This window comes from Cheilinus undulatus, linkage group 10 (genome assembly GCF_018320785.1).
Source record: "Cheilinus undulatus linkage group 10, ASM1832078v1, whole genome shotgun sequence".
Taxonomy (NCBI): domain Eukaryota; kingdom Metazoa; phylum Chordata; class Actinopteri; order Labriformes; family Labridae; genus Cheilinus; species Cheilinus undulatus.
In genome coordinates this window covers 40,709,855-40,731,742 of record NC_054874.1, presented here as the reverse complement: position 1 = coordinate 40,731,742, position 21,888 = coordinate 40,709,855, and the positions used below count along the sequence as shown (strand labels likewise).

At 38.1% G+C, this 21,888-nt stretch overlaps 2 protein-coding genes across 10 annotated transcripts in view; both read right to left on the bottom strand.

Moving 5' to 3' along the window:
• Nucleotides 1-1,942: 1,942 nt before the first annotated feature.
• fgfbp2a (fibroblast growth factor binding protein 2a) lies at nucleotides 1,943-2,614 on the bottom strand. The gene has a single exon (XM_041796826.1). The coding sequence runs from the start codon at nucleotides 2,612-2,614 to the stop codon at nucleotides 1,943-1,945; it is 672 nt and encodes a 223-aa protein (XP_041652760.1).
• A 4,613-nt stretch (nucleotides 2,615-7,227) lies between these two features.
• prom1a (prominin 1a) overlaps nucleotides 7,228-21,888 on the bottom strand; it is a 138,530-nt gene continuing 123,869 nt past the window's right edge. Inside the window, exons 22-28 of one of the 9 annotated variants that reach the window (XR_005992466.1) lie at nucleotides 21,421-21,536; nucleotides 20,687-20,710; nucleotides 20,202-20,270; nucleotides 17,111-17,207; nucleotides 16,863-16,902; nucleotides 12,282-12,314; nucleotides 7,228-10,853 (exon numbers count right to left, since the gene is read on the bottom strand). Coding sequence is in view for 4 of the 9 variants with exons in the window: in XM_041797624.1 (XP_041653558.1) it covers nucleotides 17,138-17,207; nucleotides 20,202-20,270; nucleotides 20,687-20,710; nucleotides 21,421-21,536 (279 nt within the window). In the remaining 5 variants the exon portion in view is untranslated. The other 8 variants (XR_005992468.1, XR_005992467.1, XR_005992469.1 and 5 more) reach the window with 8 other exon arrangements.

The window sequence follows — 21,888 nt, the reverse complement described above, 5'->3', positions numbered from 1 at the left end:
TTATTATAGATTTATACACTTTTCAGCTCCAAAACTAGGTAACTGTCAGCCAGAATGTGAGCACCAACGCTACTGATCCATCACACATGCATTGATGTCATCAGTAAATCATAACTGGGTAGGGCTTATTTTCTTGGTTTTTCAGGGGATGAGCCAAATCTGCCTGCTCATCAGGCAATTCCATCTTGCAAAGCTTCAATCTATAACAACCGCCAGGACTGAAAACAAACCTGACCAATCAGTGTCACACGAGAAGAACGAGGTGGCTACAGGTAGGGTTTGGTCGTAGGGGAAGCTGGTAATGATGGTTGCCCTCTGTGTAGCGATTAGCTCGGATATAGCTTTATGTAGTGACAGCTTGTCATTGTGGAAAAAATATTTTTCCTCTTCTGCACTTCGGCATTGGTTTTCATTAGTTATGGACTGGGCTCAGTTGTACTGTGAGCTGGCATGCATGATGGTTGCTGGTGGAGCTATTAGCTCGGATGTAGCCACAGTGGCAGTTTTATCTAAACTAGGCCAAATTTATTTATTAAAACAAGAACAAATAAGTCCAAAGAATGACACAGAAAGCTTTTCATGACTTTTCAAATACATATATATTTGATGATTTGTGCATTTATTCCCTTTCTTCCTTATTGAGATTCAACAATTTTAAATGTCCAGAGACTTGATGTAATTGTCTTTAATTTATTGCTTGCACTTTACAGGTGCATGCTAAGATATCAGAACTAAAAGTTATCTGTTCTAGCTTGTACTGCTTATCAAGAAACTCTACCTCCTTCCTGCCAACTTAACTTTTAGATGATTAGTAAAACACAAACAAAACGTTTGGCTCTTTTTAAAACATCCACTGAACCATCTGTCTGTGCAGCATGCCAGTGATTAAATGACTTGAAACATCTTGCAAAGGAGCCACATTTCCCTACAGGTAAAAACCACTGACTGAGCTTTGAGGTCTGTCAAATTAAGCAACAGTGACACTTAGAGGTGGAATGTGATATAGCAAGTGGTTTTACAACAGACTGATAATAATGATGATTTTTATGAGACATAATGGTACCGAGCAGCAGTCTCTTTCAATAAAACCTCTCATTTGTTATAAAATATAATCATAGATGGCAATTTTTAGGATCTTTTGGTTGATTTTTGCTTGGCAGGGAGGTCCAATAGTATCAGGCAGAGCAATGTAAACAAGTAAGAAAGATGTTTATTCATTTAAGTAATTTTCACATTCTTAGAACAATTCGGTCAAATATGTCAGAACAGAAATCATCACCTTTTCAGACCAAAACAAACAAAATATGTAAGAGTTGACAGAATATAAAATAATACAAGTAATATACAAGAGAACAAGCTTAAAATACACATACAAACATACATAAAAGTGACACAGATGATTGGTCTGTCTTATCCTGTAAAGTTTTCTGCAGCTGTAGAAACTGTCTCACACATTAAAGAAGAACCATTCATACATGATAGTCATTGCTTCCTATGTAAAACATAATGCAAAACATTTTTGCACACTTTATGACAAAATATGCCAGAGCAGCCTGGTTCTCTGAGGAAGATAATGCATGTAGTGAGAGAGGTTTGTTTGGATGGACAGCAGTACTATCCTTTCGCCTGAAGAGAGCGCTACAGCTCTTCTACTGTCTGGTCTTGTTTTTCCCTCCAAGGTCTGCTTTAATCAGACATCCAGAAGTAATCTTCATTGGAATTGTAAATCTGTGAGGAGAATGCATATACACTTGTAAATTATGTGCATTTCTAATACATTTTAAGGGAAGAAAAGACTGAAAGTTAGAGTTTTACAAATGAATGCTGCAGGCAGATTGATTTGAAAACACTTGTTCTGCTACAGAATACTTAAATTAGCCATGAAACAACAAACTTGAAGCTGTTTGTTAAAAAAGAGACCCTTCACTGACTCTCACCTTTCTTAATTCCTAAACAAACCAATGATGTAGGAGCAGACGCCACGAAGGGACCTCCAGCAGTACATCTGAGCAATCCTCTTCGCATTGCTTTCCACTGCTGGAGCAGTAGGTTCTGGACTTGTTCTGCGTTGGGTCTGCACTCTTACAGGGTATCTTGGAATAGCAGGATGCCTAGTCAAACTGGGCCTTGTAGGTGCAGGGCGAGGTTGAGATCTTGCAGGCTGTGCTGCCACTGGTGGTCTCACTCCTGTCCTTGTCGAAGCCTCTGGACGGGAGAAGGAAGCAGACGAGAAGACCATGTGAGACTCGTTTGTTGCCTTTCTGCACATGTGAGGCTTGATCTGCTTCGGCGCCATACAAGCATTCTGGAGCTTCCTGAGGCCCCACATCATCTGGAGGAAGTAGTGATAAGGGTTTTTGTTGTAGGAGCGGCAGGTGTAAGGCCTGCCCAGGTATTCGCACCAGTAGGATCGCTTGTTGCTCTGGCAGGACACCCTCAGCTTGGTGTAATCCCCTTGACCGGTGACAATCATGGTGCACAAGTCCTTGCTCTTGGTGCTGAATTTGATGGGATTATCCCAGATGCTTTGCCTCCTGCCGGTACTCTGAGACTCTGCTGACCAAGCACAGCAGGCGAGGAGCAGCAGCAGCAGAGGGCCGGCTTTGGTGCACATGGTGTCAGAAGGACGCTGATGGTGAGAGGAGGAGAGTAGAAATGCTCAAGCCGAGAGTCCCTCCGGCTATTTATTTGCCAACCCCACAACGATGGAATTCAGATTACAAAAAAAGCATTGAGACTAAACAAAACTACTAAGGGAGGAGGAGAGTAGACGTGTGGAGAAAGTCATGGGGCTCACGTTTCTCCTAGTGTTATATCATACGAGCACAAACCGTCACATATTTAGAAATTCCTCAGTAACTCAATTATGACAATTGGCATCTTACAGAGCAATTTAAAGCAAAAAATCCAATGCATATTTGTGTTGCCTGAGGGTTTTTGTACTCATACAAACATCATAGTTTTCTGTCATTTCCCTGTTTCCTGATGGCATCCCAATTAAAAACAAGTATGTCTGCAAATATATGCCCATGTAAACTCATGTCTCCAGCAGGCTTCAAGTTGTTGCTTGTTTTAAAACGCAGTTAGTGCTCAGGATGACGCAGTGAAGCCTATCATTTTCCTCCAAACATAAACACAATTAGACCTCCCAACCACAAGGAAACGTGAGTAGAAGTCAGTCACACATGGCTCACCAAGTTTAGGAAAAGTACAAGAAATTGCTGTATAAGACCAAGACAGGGCTAGAGCTGTCAACAAGGCTAAATATAGAGCTGGGCAGGGTAGAAAATGTCTAAAGTGGTCTTATAGAGAGGCTCCTTTGGAGAAAAGGTACCACTGTGAGTGGTCATTGTATCTGGAACAAATTTAGCTTTTCTAAACTGGGTGAAAAGAATTGTAGGGTGTTCTAAGTCAATGTAGTATATTAAACACAAGTAATTCCTTAAGCTGCACTCTCATCTTTTGCTTAAACAAGACTAGCTGAGTTTCTTATTAAAGCATTTCCCCCTCCATCCCCTCGGTGCTTGTGTTCCCTCGAGATTGCAGCACACTTTGTCTGATGTAAGTTGCAAGCTGTTTAAATGCAGAATATGGTGTCCAATCGTGTGTGTGATACTCTTCTCAGTATCTTCCAAATATATGCTGCCTGGAAGACAAAGATTACATTCACTTATGATGTAAGGAAATACATTTATTTTAAGTCTCACAACTTTGTAGCCTTAATTTTCACATCAAAACACTGTTTGGACCTCCATTAACCCTCTCAAAAAGACTGTCATGTCTGTTTTTATGTTGCATTTGTCACCTTATTGTGTAAAATCCTTTGTACACTGTGGTTGCTCTTTATTTTATTCATATGACGCTCATCTGCTTGGCATATTTCCTAATTTCAGTCTCACATTTCTGCAGCCTTAATTTGCATACCAAATTGCATTTTGGACCAGACTAACCTGTCCAAAAAGGCTATAATTTTTTGCTTTTATGTTGTGTTTGTTGCTTGTTTTTCCACATTCCTTTGTACATTGTGGATTTCTCTGTATTCTTATTAAATACAAATGCTAGTAAGGAAAGAAATAAATCCTTCAATAAACAATGAAGTAGCGATTAAAAAATTTATTGCATTAGAAGAAGGCATTTAAGGGATTAAAGCTGAGAATTTGTGAAGCCAAAGTATTAAGCAGATTCATAAATAAACTATTATAAAATCATTAATTCAAAAACATCCTGAAGCACCATTAGCACCAAAGCTGAGAAAATGTGAAGCCCAAATAATTAAAATGATTTGGAAACACTGTTTTGTTTCAAGGATTTATTTTGGGGTTTTTATGCCTTTATTAGAGAGGATAGTGAATGGAGTGGGAAATCAGAGTCGGGAATGACATGTTGGATATATCTTTGTGGATATAATCACGTTCTCTGTCTAAATGTTTGACTGGATTTAGAATGTGGGGACTCTTTCTGATGCAGCAGGACAGTTTGTGATAGAATATTATAATCAGGAGAGCTTCTAATGGTGAGCTGCTGTGATGGTTTTATCCTGGAATGGTTAACATGGTCAGATTCCTGAGAATCAAACTTTTTGGTGGTATTTAACATGTGGTATATTTGTGAACAGCCATTTTGTAAATAACAAGATAACTTAGTTTGAATAAATGTGCCAGATGCGTTACTGAATTAATAAAGTGTTGAGCTAAGTTAATAAATGACATAAAGATTCAATAAGCTGTATAGATGATGGGTCAAGTATTTACTGATCCTTTATTATTGCTAAAAGTGTGTATATATCATAAAGTGTTACAACAGATTTAGAAATAAATAGCTATATATCCAGTAATATTCCAACATAGTTTAAGCAACATCAGGTAGAATTCCACTGGGTGTGCTCTGGCTCACTGACAGTCTCTTAGTGTACTTTCCTAAAACACACATTGTGTGAACACCATCTCCTTCATGTGTTTGTTGACAGAGGGTGGCAAACCCTGCAAAGACTGTGAGTAGCGAAAGAACCATGTGGACTGACAAGGTACAGTAATATTAGCAGATTTTGTGCAATTATAACTCTCCAAGCACCTAAAGTCTGTTCAGCAACTGCTTACATTTGGATTTTACTGTTGCCATGATGTCTATAGTCCATAGCTGAATGGCTCCACTTACTCCACCATGCTTGACAGGCAGCTGTTATCATTGTTCACTATCAGTGGAGCCAGTTAGTAAATCAAATTCTCGCCAAGGCCTGTCGTGAGAAGAGCAGACACATCTTTTCCACCAAGAAAAGTTTGGTTTCTTTGCTCTTCTTTTGATAAAGAAATGTCCAGTTCTGATAAAACTGCCAATATAGCTGTGTTGACACTAATCAACCGGGCCAGATATGTTTGGCACCCAGTAAGCAGCTTGTAGTGTCAAATTTCAAACCAATACAGATATAAATTTAGATCAATTTGATGAAAAATATGCGCTTTTTATTCAGTCTCCCTTTTAAATTTGGCAACATGACAAAAGCACATCAAAAAGTGCATAAAAACACAACAGAGCTGTATTTGAACATAACCTGAGGTAGTAGAAATGTTTTTTTCACTTGAATAAAAATAAAATAAATAGAATGAAAAAATGAAATGAAATTCTGAATATAATCATTTGGTCACATCTTTCCCAGGTATATCCTAAAGTACATAAAAACTAAATTTGCAGTTGTAGCTACAGTTGTAAAGGACATTTTTCATACTCAATATGTTACATACTACATCAGTCAGCGTGCCATGCTTCAAAACAACGCAGTGCATTGTAGGTAGACTGTTGCTAGGCTACGCGGAGTGTTGCACTCACGGTCTGAAATACTGTGGGAATTTATGAAAACTTGCAAAACAGGATGCGCTCTGCATCCCTGGCTTGAACACAGGCTGGTCCACTTTGAGGATGGTTCCAGGCCACATGTGGCCCACGGGCCGCTAATTGAATAGGCCTGGTTTACAGGCATGTAGTCACTCCAGCTAAACCACGATCATGGCTACCGTCTCTTTCTCCCCAAGTAGTATCAACAGTAACAACATTGATGATACAGCCTAATTTTGAGTAAAGATCTGTTTATAATCTATTTTTCTTTTCTTGGCTAACAGACTCCCTTTAAGCTGTATGCTGATGTGTGAACTTGTGTCACAAAGCCATGTGCGCATCTCACAAGAGAACTCAGTCTGCTGCCAAAGTTACATAGTGCTGAAGCAGGTGATCAGGATGCTAATAAAGGAGCAGACACCATTATCCTCCCTGAAAGTAAACATACATTCAAATCAATTTGGAATCCACAGTTTTAAGGTGGAGTTACATATTTTTTCTTTAGTGAGCAAGATATGTTCCATTTTCTCTGGTTATTCTATACCTGTTAACTTTGCTTATTAAAGTAACAGGCATTCAAATTTGTGAATTCTTTTCTCTACATAACATGCTTGTTGTTAGTGCATTGGACTCCTGCTGGCTTTGTTATTGTATGTCTGCAACCATCAAGCTAAATATGGAGCATACATACTGTACAGTAATGTGCAGTTTGTACTATATCCTGGAAATCACCGTTTCAAGACACCATTTGCAAATAAACACAGTGAAAGGATTTTCGCCTCAACCACTGCTTCTGTTTTTGACCTGCTTGGCTCTCATCTGTCTCTTATACAAGCTTAGTTAGAAGACAGAGTCAGTAGGCATGTGGTTAGCTTGGTGGTGTTCATTCACATAATGTTTGGTGCCTGAGAAAACCTCAGAACGGAGCTTATGGAAGATGATAATCATCTCTTATTGAAAATAGCTGACCAGTAACACAACCAAGTGGGCTCAGGCCAGCTGTGGCAGTACCACATAAGAACGTGCAGTGTTGTGTTAAAGTCTGAAGATACACCATGAGCACTACACCTCATGTTGCATTTTTATGTAACATGCACAGGTCACATTAAAGACTTCTATACGTTGGCACATTGTTCATATTCATATACTCTTATTTAATGGGCTTTAATTGCCCTCTTTTGTAGCATTTTACTCCTCACATGTTTTGTTTCTCCTTTACCAAAACCCATGTTCAATTTGTATTAAAGCTAAAAATGTGTCCAAACTGTCTCTTCAAGAGCTTAAAGCCGAGTCAAGAAAGTCCTGTTTCTGACGGACACGAATTGGCTGCATTAAAAAGCACTTGCATGTAAACAAACATGAAAAATTCAAAACACTTAATTGGATTTCATAGTTTATTCACAATTTTTACAGTCTCTTTCGCCTCCACAAATAAAAGCATCTTTTTGTCAGCTCCATCAATGCCCATCTCAGAGCACCACAGTTAAAAACCAGTCCGTCCTAACGACATCCGTCCAGGGTTCGAATACCACAACACCTAGTATAAGCACTTAGTAAAATCATACCTTTCTCAAGATTGGTCACATCCAGACTCAGACAAGCAAACAATGATAGTCCTGTCAAAGTGAGCACACAGATGAGCTTAAAAATGTCCATCTCACAAGAAAGCTGTTTTTTTTTTTTTTTTTTTTAGTTAAGTAGTAAACACACAGTCAGCTGATCTTAGGCTAGCTGAAGTCAATTTGAAATTTACACTAAAGATATGTTAACCTGACAATCGGGAACATTTTTGAGATATTAATACCACAAAGACATAAAACAGTGCTCTATACTGGTCACCATGTAGAACAAGAGTTTTAGCTTTCTGGTTGTGGTAAGGCTACTAGCTAGCCTAGATCAAGCTTTAGCTATTCAAATTATAAACCCTGATACATGAAATTACTTTGACATAGTAATGTAAATTTATGAACTGTTACAAATAGAAGGCTTAGGTGAAGATTTTTCAATACCAATCAGCTGCTTTAGTTCGATTAAATGAAAACTTTGATGCTAATAATTTAGCATCGAGATAATTCTTAAAACCAAACTGTATGAAAATTTTCTTTCCATTTAGCTTATAGACTGATTTATCTTATTTTCTAATCTAGGCTTTGATTACTTTTTTAGAAAAGTAAAATGTTTCAGGAAGTAAACAGCGGGCTAGCTTTTTTGCTATCATGTGCTAGCTTAATCTTACTGTGTGTCTGAAATCACATAATTCTGTTAGTATATAGTATTATAGTACAATTAAATGCAAAACACAACACTTAATCACACCAGGTTAGTATTGTCTCAAATTAAACACTGATGTTTTGCACTAAAAGGGAGTGACAACAGTCTAACCACCTCTGTTTTCTTCTTCTTTTTTACTCATATCTTACATTATTGGCTTGAAAAAACACCAATTTCCTTGAATGCCTTTTGTTTTTTTTGTTTTTTTTACTGAAATGCTGCCATTGCTAATAATACGTTACCTTGCAAGCGGATGCTGACGTTAGCTAGCGTGCTAGCATGCTAACAGTACAACATCTGCTACATCACCAATATGGCATTCATAGGGTTTCCAATGTTCGGCACTCAATTCTTGAATGTTTTTGAGTTGGCTAGTTTTAATGAACTATGCATACTCAAAATATTTAGTATTTAGTACAGAAGTATGTGATCAGGGACACAGCAGACTGTTAGCTAGCTAGATATGTTATTTCAAAACTTAAAATGTTAAGATGGACATTTTTTCACAATATGCTTCATTACCATGAACTGTTTCCAACATGAAAATTTCAAATATTTTGTTTTAATGATTGCGAGAGCTCACTTGTCCCATGAATGGATTGTCACATGAAAATCATCTCCACAGCAGCTGAAGCTAAGCTAACCTGTAAACATGGAGGCGAGATGGATCTGGATTGGCATGTCAAATGTGTTAGTCGTACAGTTCAGCATTTTTCTCAGTCAACAGCATCAAGTAACACAAATCAAAATAGCTCTTGAGTACATTCACTTGTTCTATTGTTTTTAAATGTATCAATAGCTACTCTGGGGGTATTAAAAAGCAGAAACAAAACATAAGCACAAAAATAACAGACTGCTAAAGACCTGAGACCTACGGTTAAAAAAAAAAAAAAAAAAAAAAGAAAGAAAAAGGACAAACAATTTGGCTTGAGAAAAGAATTTCTCCTCTATAAAAGCAAGAAAGAAATCAGTAAAAATGTTTTGTTAGTCAACTCAAAATGATACCTTGTGTTAAACATTTTATTACCTATAGAAAAATCTAGACTGACACTCTTGTCAGGAAAAGCAACATTTTAAGAAGTTATGCTCTGACTGGATTGTGTGAATCAAAGGGAAAATCCACCCAAGTGTTTCCACTACTCCTGTAATAATGCAAAATGAGAGCTGGTGATGATGATGATCTCTAAATTGGTCATGTGACATTTTTTTAGAATATGTTTTCAAATATGTAGGTGTGAAAAAAATTCCAATTAACCATTTTCCTCTTTGGTATACAATAAGGATATGCTTTGCCCAATATAAACTGTCTAAACAGTTTAAATCTGCACCCTCACTAGTCAGCCCCATATTAACTAGTCAGTTAAACAAGTTATTGATATTTGTTCTCAGTTAATCCATTGTCTGTCTAAACTGTACCACAAGCACCCGCCACTAATAGCCACTGTAGCTCAGAATAATGGCAACTGCCATTGCCCTGAAGCTCTACTCTTACAGTTAACACATAGCACGACTGTCATGTAGCGTACGATTTGGCAGTATTGTGGCCTGGAAAATGGGAAAACTGTTATGAGAAGGATGTGTCAGGTTAAACTGGTGTAAAACTGCTTCACTGAACTAAAAAGTAAGCTTATTCAGAGCAGATATGTGGATGTTAACTTGCACAGAGCATCAATTCCAGCAGGACTAGAATTTAGCCACACTCAAAAAATCAGTTATCCACTGATGCTTTTATGCATGTTTAAAATTGTGCTTCATTTTGACTGTTTTCAGAGTTAAATGGTCAATAAAAATCAACCTCAGCAGACTAAGAACTTAGCAACATGATTTCACTATAAATTAATCTTACTTTAAGGGATAAACATCTAAGACATATTTATTCTGGGAAATGCAGAAAGTGAAGACCTTGCACAAAGTGTATGACAGATTTGTAGTCTAGAATTGATGGGTGTATTTTCCCTGTGAGACAGAGCAAATATTACAATATGCTGAACCAACACATACTTCTGAAAGGCAACTAACCAGTCATTTGCAATTCGCCCAAAACCATTCAAGCTCTGGATGTCTAAAATACTGTAAACATTTTTTTTTAAAAGCAAAGCTTTTTCTTCCTATTGAAATCCACCTTGGAACCACCTGCTCCTGCATTTTCTCCAATATATGTACCACACTTTTTTACCAACTCACACAATCAGTTAAAAAGGATGTCCTGTCTTTAACAAAAAGAGCTTTTAAAATCATGTTCCATATGACTTTGCAACTTTCCTTGCAGGTGTATAGACAGGTCCGGTCCATCTTCGACTATTAAGCTTGTGCTGAACATGAGATGTCCATCCAAGTGCAGGAAAAACAGCTTCCCCGTTACCTTTCAGTCTTCTTAAGTATAAACCAGTGAAATGAACAGGCATTATGAGTTACTGTCATGTCTTCTTGCTGAATGCGCTTTCAGCTTAGGTTTTGTGTCTGAACAAATGTAAACGCAGACACAGCAGTCTTTATAAAATAATAAAAAGAAGAGAAATGCAGAACAAGCCTGGCTCAGATTGACGCTGAGAGAGAAAAGTTTGATGTCCTGCCGGCAGAGTTTTGTGAAGTGACGAAGGAAAAGATATTGTAGGCTGTGATCCGCCTGGTTGAGGTTGAGTTGATCGATGGATAAAAACATCCAGAGAGCTTTGTGTTGTTTTTCTGCTACAATGAAACCATCTAACATGGAGCGTCTTCTGCTTCGTCTTTGTGGGTTGTGAAAAGAACAGCTTCAAGACAGAGAAGAAAGGTAGGTATTAAACAAAGAATGTGAAAAACCAGCCACTGTGCAGTTTGTGAAATAGTAAATGAATTCAGTCCAAGGAAATTTTAAAAGACATCTAAATCTTCTAAATCATCAGCTAAATATACAGTTATTTTTCTCCCCTTTATACTACGTCTTATGTCCTGAGTGAACCAAAAACTGTGATTCTTTGTATTAGCGTAAGTATTTTAGTCCCATGATTATTTTTTAGCAGTCAACATTTTTTTCAGAGTTATGCATTGAAACAACTTGGTCAGATTAGGGCAAATATGGTTTAGGCAAGAGATGGGCAACTTTGGTTGTCAAGAGGGCCACAATGTTTGAATGTTTTTTGGCCTGAGGGTCGTATTATTACAAATGGTAGGGCATCTCAGTTAGATAATTAGAATTGGGTTACTAAAATTTAAATGGTAAATGGACTTGAGATTGTATTGGACCCTTGATTTTCTGGTTGGGAGTGGGCTGGCTCTACAACTAAGCCATGATCCCTTACATGAAAGGAACAAATGTAGAGTTTTAATCAGAATTTGCAGGACCAACATTGATATTATGAAACTTTGATGCTTAGTAGTGCTTAATATTAATGAGATAAAGAATTAAGGCTCATTAAGCTGTTTATTTCACAACAACCCAGCGGATTAAATCGAGTGTAAAGCTTTAGTTCAGGCAGGTTACAGAGTCAAGACATAAAATTGGGATCAGCTGATGTTATACAAGTCCTCATCTGCTGACGACCAGCTGATTCTATTGACTAACTGGACACATTTAAACTGCTCTAGCCTGGCTTCGCTTTGCTGCTCCCTCTTCAAGCTGCATTTTGCAACCCTCCTCCACCCCAGCCCCCCCTTTATTCTGCGTACTTCAATTTTACTTACTTTTCTATCTTTTTCTCTAATGAATGTCATAGTGCATCATTAGAGTTTTAAAGAGCCACTTGATTTGATTTTTTAACATTTCCATGAAAGACCACTCACATAAATCTTGTTTGTTCAATCCAAAAGGAAATAAAAACAAACAAATGACCAAAGCATTCTCACTTCATTCCAATTCAAATCAACTTGGCCAAAGAGTTTTCATTATCTTTAAAATATTCATCAGCCTTTTCACGGTGCTAAAAATCCTCCTTTGGGTAAAACTGCTTTAAAATGCAAAATCAAAGCAGAGTCTCATTAAGCCAACTTTTCCCACTTGTTTTGGGGGAAAATTAGATTCTCAGAATCAATAAGAGGCTAAATTACTTGTTAAATGGACATCTCAACAACAATGGCTCTAAGGCTTTGTGTTCCTTCTTATTGATCCAGCAAACAGGCCACATTCTGCTGCAGGATTGATTGCAACAGGTTCAACCAAATAGCAAGTACTGAAATCTAAAAATGCAAGAAGTCAGACTTACTGCAGTGTTTTTTAGTTCCAGTTTTCGAGGGCACTGGGAAGGCAAACATTGGAGAAAAAGAGTTAGTTTTTAAATATTGAAGTAAATTTTCAAAACCTTCTCTGCTGTTTTTTTCTCCCTCTTTTAATGGCCCAGGAGATTAATGTGGCTCTGACTGGGATGTGAAAACACATAGATCAGCTGCTCATGCTTTAATGAAGCTCCACAGAGGCTTTCAAAGACTGCTTGGTGCTTTTAACGAATATATTCATTATAAAATAAGCACTGCAAAAACGGTGCTTCTCATATGTTTCCTTTGGGAGTGATGGATTTCTTTTTCCTATATTATGATGAAGTCTTATAAAATGCTGTATATCATTATTCATAATCTGTAACTTTACATTTCAGGACATTCAGTACATCCACAACAAATAACTATGTAACTACAATTTGATTTTTTCACAAGTACATCCTCAACATTTTTTTAAATCAAGTTTTCTCAATACAATAATTTTTAATAATCGATCTATATGATGCTCTGGGCAAAATTCTTCATTATTCACTTCAGTACAAGTGTATTCAACTGTAAAGAGCTAAAACGGGATTTGGACAGAGGAAAAGCAGCACAGAGTTACCAATATCATGTATTGTACAGCATTCTGCACCATATAATTAAAATTACTCAAGCAAATTCAAAGTACATTTCCCAGTTAATCTGGTCATTGCAGAAGCCTTACCAGAACATGCATCCATACATTTTATTTTACTCAGATTTTTCACAATAAAGTAAAGTAAAGCTCAGGTCTATTCTAGAAACACTTCAAGAAATTCATTTGTCATGGGGAGACATTAAAGATCCTCTCATGTTTGAGTACCCGAGTGTCAAATACAAGGCAAAGCTTTCCAAAGTAGTTCAACTTGAAAATCACCAGCAGGAAACAAACTCAACCGTCTCATTACAACAGAAAGCCAGTCAGACATCTGAGCTCTTAAACCCCCATAGGCTCTGTATGAGCTGCGATCCATCTTTGCCATGTTTCGCTTCCTCTGATGGCATGCACCGTCACCCCCTGGATCCATTTCTAAAGCAGTCCAGCCCAGAACAAGAAGTTGCTTTGGCTGTTGAGAGGGGTCTGGCTGCAGACCGCAGATCTCAGATGCCCCCTCTTGCAGACCTCTATGAGACCCGCAACAAAAGTGATGCAATGTGCAGATACAACGTTTCAGAAGCTTTTTTTCAATTCAAATGAATTCATGAACAAAGTCTAAGAGTTACTTTAAAGAAATAACTACGTTGGAACATTACAGACTCAGGAGCATTTCATAAATAAAACAGAATAAAGGTCAGAGGTCTAATTCAGACCTGTTTTAGAAGTACTGGTAGTTGCGCAAATGGTGGCTCACTTTGGCTTTGTTAGCTTAAGCTAATGTAGTTTAAGGTTACGTAGCTATGCTAATGTAGCTAAGCTACGTTATTACAAAACTGAGAAATAAATACCATAGACAAATGAGGCCTGTGTCCATAGCCGGCTTTCTTAGCACTGGCAGCGCTCATTTTTAATTCAAAACCAAAGTAGCATTCTGGGTGCTTAGCACCCTGGGCGGAAAAAGCACCCTTACAACTTCTGAAAAAGCGCTGCGCTCATCAATGACACTTCTCCCTCACTTGCCAATCAAAATCAAGAAGGGGCGGGACTTCTTACAACAGAAGCTTACAAAGCTACATTAGCTTTAGCCTCAGTTACATTAGCTGCCTTAGCTACATTAGCTGCCTTAGCTATGTTAGCTGTGTGGCTTTATTAAATGTTTTGTAATTAGGTTATGCAGGTCAAGTTTTTGACTTTTAACTTTCGGTATTCTAACCCCTTCATTAAGCTCTACCCAAACCCCAAATGGAAGTTAATTTTGATTTTATTGAGAAAGTTTTAGCATGTGTTTCTGTTCTGGCCAAGGCGGTGTCTTACAGTGGTGTTCTGAAAGGAGGGTTGTATGAGATCTGCAGTCTGAAGCTGGAGTTTCTTGTGCCTGTTTGATGCTGATTTGCTGGTCCTTCATGTTTTGATATAAAGTTGACATAGCGATGTAGTAATCAGCAGTCTTTACCCGGTGCTGAATGCTCTGTGCTTTCTCATGTAAGACCTCTTACTTGGGCTCTGTTCAGCTTGATTCATGCTAAAAGCTGCTCAATCAAAATTGATTTTACATGCATGTCCAGCAGAGAAAAGCAGAGGGGCTCTTCTGAAACATGCTGGGGATGGATTATGTTGTGTGCTTTAAAAAAAACAATAATTGACTAGAATTGGAGCGATGGGCATGCTGGAATCCTGCACAGACAGACCCTGTGGATAAATGCTAGCAAGGCAAAAATTCCAAAGACCACAGCCATCCATGGAATCATCGCTTTCTGCTTTTGCTGTCAGGACAATGACACAGAGTCCCTTACGCAAAGGTGAAAATTTTAAAAAACAATTGTTCGTCCCTGTTGCCATTTCATATCTTCATTAGAAGGACACGTTGAAGTCAGCCTGCTACCTCATACTGCACAGAGCCCTGACTGCTCTGCAATATTAATTTGAATAACATGATACCTCCATTTCGGCTGTTTTAATTTTGTTTTTCTCCATTCATTTTGTGTTTTTGTAACTCTGTGTGAGCAATAGCCAAGGCCAAAGGCATTATGTTTTTGGGTCGTCTGTGCGTCCATCTAGGCCACTTTTGTGAATGCAATATCTCAATAACTCTTCAAGGGTTTTCTTCAAATTTTGAGCAAACTAATTCAAGTTTTGAGGTCAGAGGTGTTCATTGCTTTCTTTGTGAACACAGTACCTCAAGAACACTTAAAGGACTTTTCTTTAGTCTTGCAAAAAGCTTTAATCTGGCTCAAGGATGGCCTGTTTGGTTTTGGGGTTCAAAGGTAAAAGTCAATGGGCCTTAGGTTCATCCCTTGTTTTTAAGATTTCTGCCAATCATACCACCACAGAGACCATCCCTGCCATTTTTCTTCATGCATTACTGTACTTCTGGTAATTATATACACAGGTGGGTGTAACAGCTAGGCAGTAGTTCTGTGTTTGTTTTATGGTTTCTTCCAATGAACCACCTTGTTTGGATGTACTACGTTAGGTCAGAAATGGGAGCATGTGCTGGTTCGGTACTTCACAACTTCAACCTTGGTCCTGTACTGCTCTGGCCTCCTGCGTGCCATTGTAATGGCCTGTGCCTGGGCCATCTCTCCAGGTATCTTCCGAGCTGAGCCCTCCATGACCCACACTGTATCTGGACCAGCCCACCCGGTCCTGGGCATACCCAGTATTTGGTGTGCTGAATCAGGCCCAGGGAAGCACAGCAAGTACCCGTAAAAGCGCAGCGGCCTTTCCCATTTCAGGTAGTTGTCCCTTCCCATTCTCCTTCTCCTGAGCGTGTCACCATTAGATACAAGGTCTTGCCAATGATTCCGAAGATGCACCGAGAGAAGTTGTCACAAAGTAGTCCACCGACGCCTCTGGTCATCAGTAAACGCCCAGGCCTCACAAGAGTATAGCAAGACTGGGAAGACCAAGGACCAAAAGACACTGATTTTAGTCCACATGATCAGATACCAGGGCTGCATGGTGGCGCAGGGGTTGCCTCACAGCAAGAAGGTCCCTGGTTTGCTTACCGGTCAGGGTCCTTCTGTGGGGAGTTTGCATGTTTTCCCCGTGCACACCTGGGTTCTCTCTGGATACTCCAGCTTCCTCCCACCACCAAAGACATGCTCATTAGGTTAACTGATCACTCTAAATTGGCCATAGTAGTGAGTGTGAGAATACCTGGTTGTTTGTCTCTGTATATCAGCCCTGCGATTGACTGGCGACCAGTCCAGGGTGTACCCCACCTCTCCCTAATGACAGCTGGGATAGGCTCCAATCCCCCCCACGCCCCCAGTGGGATAAGCGGTATAGAGGATGGATGGATAGGTAATCAGATACCAAGAACGCCACACTGTTTTGCTTAGTAAACCCGTCGCCCCTTACACGAGTCCAAGTCTGCAGTTGATCCCAGCCTTGCAATCAGCGGATCAATAGATTATGCTGCCAAGGTAGGTGAACGGCTCTACAACTTCCATGCTCTCTCCATTCACAGACAGAGATTCAGTGTTAGCATCCAAGGAACCCCCAAATGCCTGGAACTTATTTTTGGCTCAGAAAACATGCGTTCTCAATGTTTCAGCCTCCTCAATCAGCAAGTTAAGAGTCCTACCTAGGACATGTACAGTCTCTGCAAGGTCTCTGAAGCATTCTATGTTTTCACACACGCCGAGGACAAATCTCTAGAACTGTACCTGCTATCACGGGAAAACAGAGTAAAATCAAATGTATGATGTGTGTCCACAAAGGGCCTCTATGGTCAGAACAGCTACCAACTCTTTTGTAAATGTGGCATTTTTGGCACCAAATCATTTTCATCTTCACAAGCGTCCACACAGAAATAAAACAGGAGGGAATAAGCACATTCAGCGTCTCTCCTCTACAGCACACTGACTCAGCAATCACAAGTAGTCACACATAAATACCAAGGAGACATTTACGGTTCGTTAGCAATTCCAAAATTAGCATTTCTCACCATGATGGTTTTCCAGTGAGCAGAAAAGCACTAAAACAAGCTGTAAAGAAGTGTTAGAGGTTTAAATTAGATGAGAATATAAAATATATGCAGACATAAATTAAAACAAAGGAGGGAGTGAAAGACTGTGGCAGCAGAAGACAAACAGTGGACCGTGATGACAGCTGTGCAAAAGAAAAAATAAAATTAAGAAAAAGAAATTAAATTGTGTCAGTAAAAGGGAGGACAACGGCATTGGTTTCCAGTACCTTTCAGGAGCCAGAGCAGGCTCTCTGTCACCAGTCAATGTGCCTCGGAGGAGCCGAGGCCCGTGGGAACCTGTTCATAGTGTCATATGCTGGGATGCTAACGGCACAGAAGCAGACATGACACACAGGGCACCAAGTTAAAGACACAGTAGCATAATCAACAGTCTCCATTTTATGAAACAACCACTGCCTGCTTCTCTTTTGTTAGATTAAAAAGAGAAGCAGGACAAGCAATTCACAAGGCAGAGAGCAGAAATGCTTTTTCTAACTCTGAAGGAGTCATGAAGGATTTCTGTCTTAAACGGTCTGAACAAAAGAGGCAATGAGTCAGGATTTTGCTGGCTGAAAGTTCAAAATAACAGTTATCTTAGTGGCAATTTGTTAAAACCGATCAACTGATTATTTCAAAAGACTAAAAGAATGATGACTCAGTATGACCTGATGTGGGAATGTGACTCTACTGGTTGTTTAGGTTCATGCATTTCAAAGAGAAACAAGAGGGTGATGAGTGTTTAGATGCATTTTCATCCAGCTTTTTGTATCCAAATCTTTATCTTTATCACTTTATCATATATTAGTAAAAAAAAAAAAAAAAAAAAAAAAAACATTTTTAGTTTCACTAAGTGAAAATATTTGGGGACTGATAAAATCCCAAAAATAATATTTATCTTTTTTTCATTAAAAAATTAAAAAATGGGCATGGTAGTCACTCTGCAAATGTATTTTTAATGAAATGTTGAAAAATTTATATATATTTCTGGAAATTAAAAGCTATCTTAGATCAAAAGTCACAGGATGTTGATATAGAATAGATACGAAACACTGACTTACTGTAAGATATACAATAAGATGCACTTTTGACACCAATTTTTTATTGTAAAATTAGCTGGTACAACCATTAAACCGCTATAAATTGCTAAGACACATGCCAACATTATGAATAAAATGGCTGCATTCGTTGTTGGCCATCCACTGCTCAAAACAATGGTGGAATCAGTGCAAAACCTACCAGACCAGTGGCAACATCTTTTAACAAGTTCTAATTTCTTTTCCAACAAGACAGGGACCTGAAGCATAGAGTGGCTGCTATATAGAAATGGTTCAGAGGTGAATGTTCTGGAGAGACCGAATCAAAATCCAGACCTCAATCCAACTGAGTATTTTTGACAGGACTTAAAAAGGGCTATTCTCATCAGATCCTCATGCAACCTGACAAAGCTTGAGCAGCTTTGCAAAGAAGAATGAGGGTGAAATTGCAGTGTCCAGATGTGAAAGTGTGATTGAGACTTTTCCACACAGACAGTGCTGTGATTGCAGACAAAGGTGCATCTACATACTTAATACTGACTTGAAGGGGGTGAAGATTTATGCAGGCACTTATTTTACATTACATATTTTTATTTGACATTGCTTTGTAGAATCTGTTTTCACTGTGAGATTTTGATTTTTTTTTGTTTGAAAAGGCAAATTATTCTGACCTTGACTGATTTTATAAAATCACTAAAAGGGTCAAATATATAAGGGGGTGGAAACTTTTATGTATCAATGGGACTTATATTCTGGATTTTACATTCGGTCAGTGGAGGTCCTGCCCAACTCATTGCCCCTTTAAAAACTTGCTTTAACTTTTTTAAGTAGTTTAAAAGTTCCCTGCAATATCTTTAAATTATTTCAAGTAACAAGTAAAACTTAATAACTCACTCTTTAGAAAAAAAGTTATTTCCATCTTGTAAAAGTTCTTTTTAGTGTTATGACCCACACAAAGTTAAACAAAACCCTACTTATGTAGCACAAATCTTCCCAGTTTAATAGAAGGTTCAAGGGATAATTGAGTGGTTGTTTTCTTTATTCAAGCCGTTCTGCTCTCCTCTTACAGTTTTTATTACAGTAGTTGGACTGTTTAAATCGATCCTTGGTCAAATGCAACTGAAAATGCAATAACATGCAGTTAGATCTTTTATTTGCATAAAAAGAAAACTAAAGAAGCAGCATTCCCAGCATCACACCGAAGCTTGACATGCTTGCCTGTCTCTGAACACAATGATCAGGTGTACATTCATCGGGTTTTGGCTGACTCTAAATGAGAGGAAACAGGAAGATTTCTCACAGAGGTGCACACACAGAGCATGCGGTAGGTTAGTGATAAAGCAGAATCAACTCATCAACCAGCAGAACATTTGGCAAGGAGACAGTGAGAAGTAATGGTAGCTGATAAATGACATAAAACATACTGAGCTTATTTACTTGTGCCAAACTTTGTAATATTTTTATATACTTTAGAGTTGTGTATTCAACTATTGTCATGGCGCCTATAGTCTGTGGCTAAATGACTATCAGAAGAGGGTCCAGGCCAGTTTCATATTTTTTTTTTAATGATTCTGTTGAACCACAATTTAATAGCAATATATAATTTTCATTACTTTTGTTTGTTTCAAGTTTTTTCAGAGACCACTGTGTTTTTTCTGTCCACGTGTGTAAAGTGTTCCATAAAACAAAACAGGAAATTGATCCCCAATGCTCAATATTTTTCTGCTGAACTAGCCTCATATCTACTCAATCATGGCAGTCATGGCTAACTCCCCACGTGACATCATTAGGGGAAAATCTGAGAACGGCTTGTTTCAGCACACATTTTCTGAAAGGTGGGGGGGGGGGTTCTGGAACTTGGTGGGATTGTGGACAGGCCAGGGGCACATATTTTTGTTAGAAAAGCCTGAAAAAGTGATTTTTGCACAATATGCCCCCTTTAACATTTTAACTGAGAATGCTATTATTGATATTCTTCTATACTTTAAACTTCACATATTTCTTGCCTTCATTAAACGTGTCATTTTTGACTGGGTGACTGAACCATTAAAAAACAGTATTTCATAACAGTGACCATTACTTCTCAGCCTTCATGTTATTGCTCACTTTCCTGACCTTCATGTCGCCTATGTGTTCGTGTTTGTATGTGCGCGGTGAACCAGCTCCTTGAAAGGCATGCACTACGGCCGGTCATGTCATTTTGTTTGTAAAAGAGAAAACCCACTTCCCTTGGCATGCCTCCACCTCCCACAACATGCAGAACAAGGATTATTATAACGTTTACCTTGTCATCAAAGGATTTGGGATACCTTGTGAGTGCTCACTATGATAACCATTATTACCAATTTCCATACTGAAAACAAAACATCGTATACAAAAAGGGATGAAAAATGTAATGTGAGAGACATGGCATGCTGATCAAACTTTAAGAGTAAAAATGTTTTCTTTTGGAGTAGTTGAACTTTTAAAGAATGTGAGGAGAGAAATATTTTTGAGTATAAATCATAGTGTTTTATTTACACTGTAAATTACAAAAACAGGTGGATTTCTAAGGTAATGATTGCAAGAGCCCTTCAAAAAAAGGTAAGGGGCACTTTTCAAAGGTAGCACACCACAACAAGCCACACCATCCACCCATAAGAGCAATTCCAAGCTTAAAAACGTAAACCAGCACCAAGAATTTAGTAAACAGTTCTATGTACAAGATCCAGAGAAAAGCACAGAGTGAGAGAAGTCGTAAAGGAGAGGCAGGTGGGTAAAATGTCTTACGTTTTCATGGGAATTGTCTCAATGCTATAAAGATACACAAAAAAACAACATAAAAATGTTATTGACATGATCAGTGGTAGAAATGCACCAGAAAGTTTCCTGTAATTCAGCGCAGATCGTATGGCGAGAGACGCCACTGATCCAGACGTTGTGTTGTGTGGAGTTGTGACGAGTGAAGTGTGTTTGAGGAGAAGGTCCAGGAATAAGAAATAGAAATTGACAAATGTGTCAATGTTTCTTTGTAAAGTGCCGAGTGCTTGACAGAGAGTAATGACACAAAAATAAAGATATGGAGGATGGAAATAGTAGAAATGGTTATCACAAAGTAAAATGCCAAGTCCCAGAAACAGAGGAACTACAAGGAAGAGAGAAGGGAAGAGATATAAAACAGCAATAAAGCAGCCGGGTAAACAAACCTCTATGAATATTAAACTTATTTTTTCTAAAAATAAATAAAAAGACATTATCGAATAACACATATAACTCCTTGAACAGTTAAATAAACACATTACAAACTTAAAATTAAATACTGCCGTATAGTTTGCCGTATAGCTAGAAACTACAACAAAAGAAGAAGCTGAAGAGAAAGAAGGATGTCTGGCAACCATTTTCATTCTCATATAATGACATTACATCTTATGCTTATAGTATAAAGTACAAAATATATGAATAGAAAGCAGACAGAGTTTTTAAGATGTGGTGAATTAGATTGTATATAAAGTGTAGATACTCACTCATCGTAAACGTCCTCTGTGTCCATCCTTCGATAGTACTTTGCTAGTTTGACTGCCAGGATGATGCTTGGGAGCAGAAAGAGAGTGCTGCAGCCCAAACCCATCCAAAATGTGTTCTGTGGGGAAAAAAAACAACTATTGAAGAAAAAATATTTGTCTATTAATATTTGTCAATGAACAGAATACAAGTACATTATTTTTAATCTCTCATGTAGGCTGGATTTTAAAAATAAAAGGCTCTATCATTTCGAATAAATTTTTCAAAATATTCTAACTGAATTACTTTTTCAAATTAAAATATTTTTTCAAATGTGGAAATTTAGAATACCATAAATGTAGTGGATAGCAAGAAAAAAAAAACATTGTTTTCAAATGAAATTATATTTTTGATCTCCTAAGTAGACTGGACTTTCAAAATAAAAGCCATACTTCAAAGTAAAGAACAATTTTCTTTAAATCAAATAATCA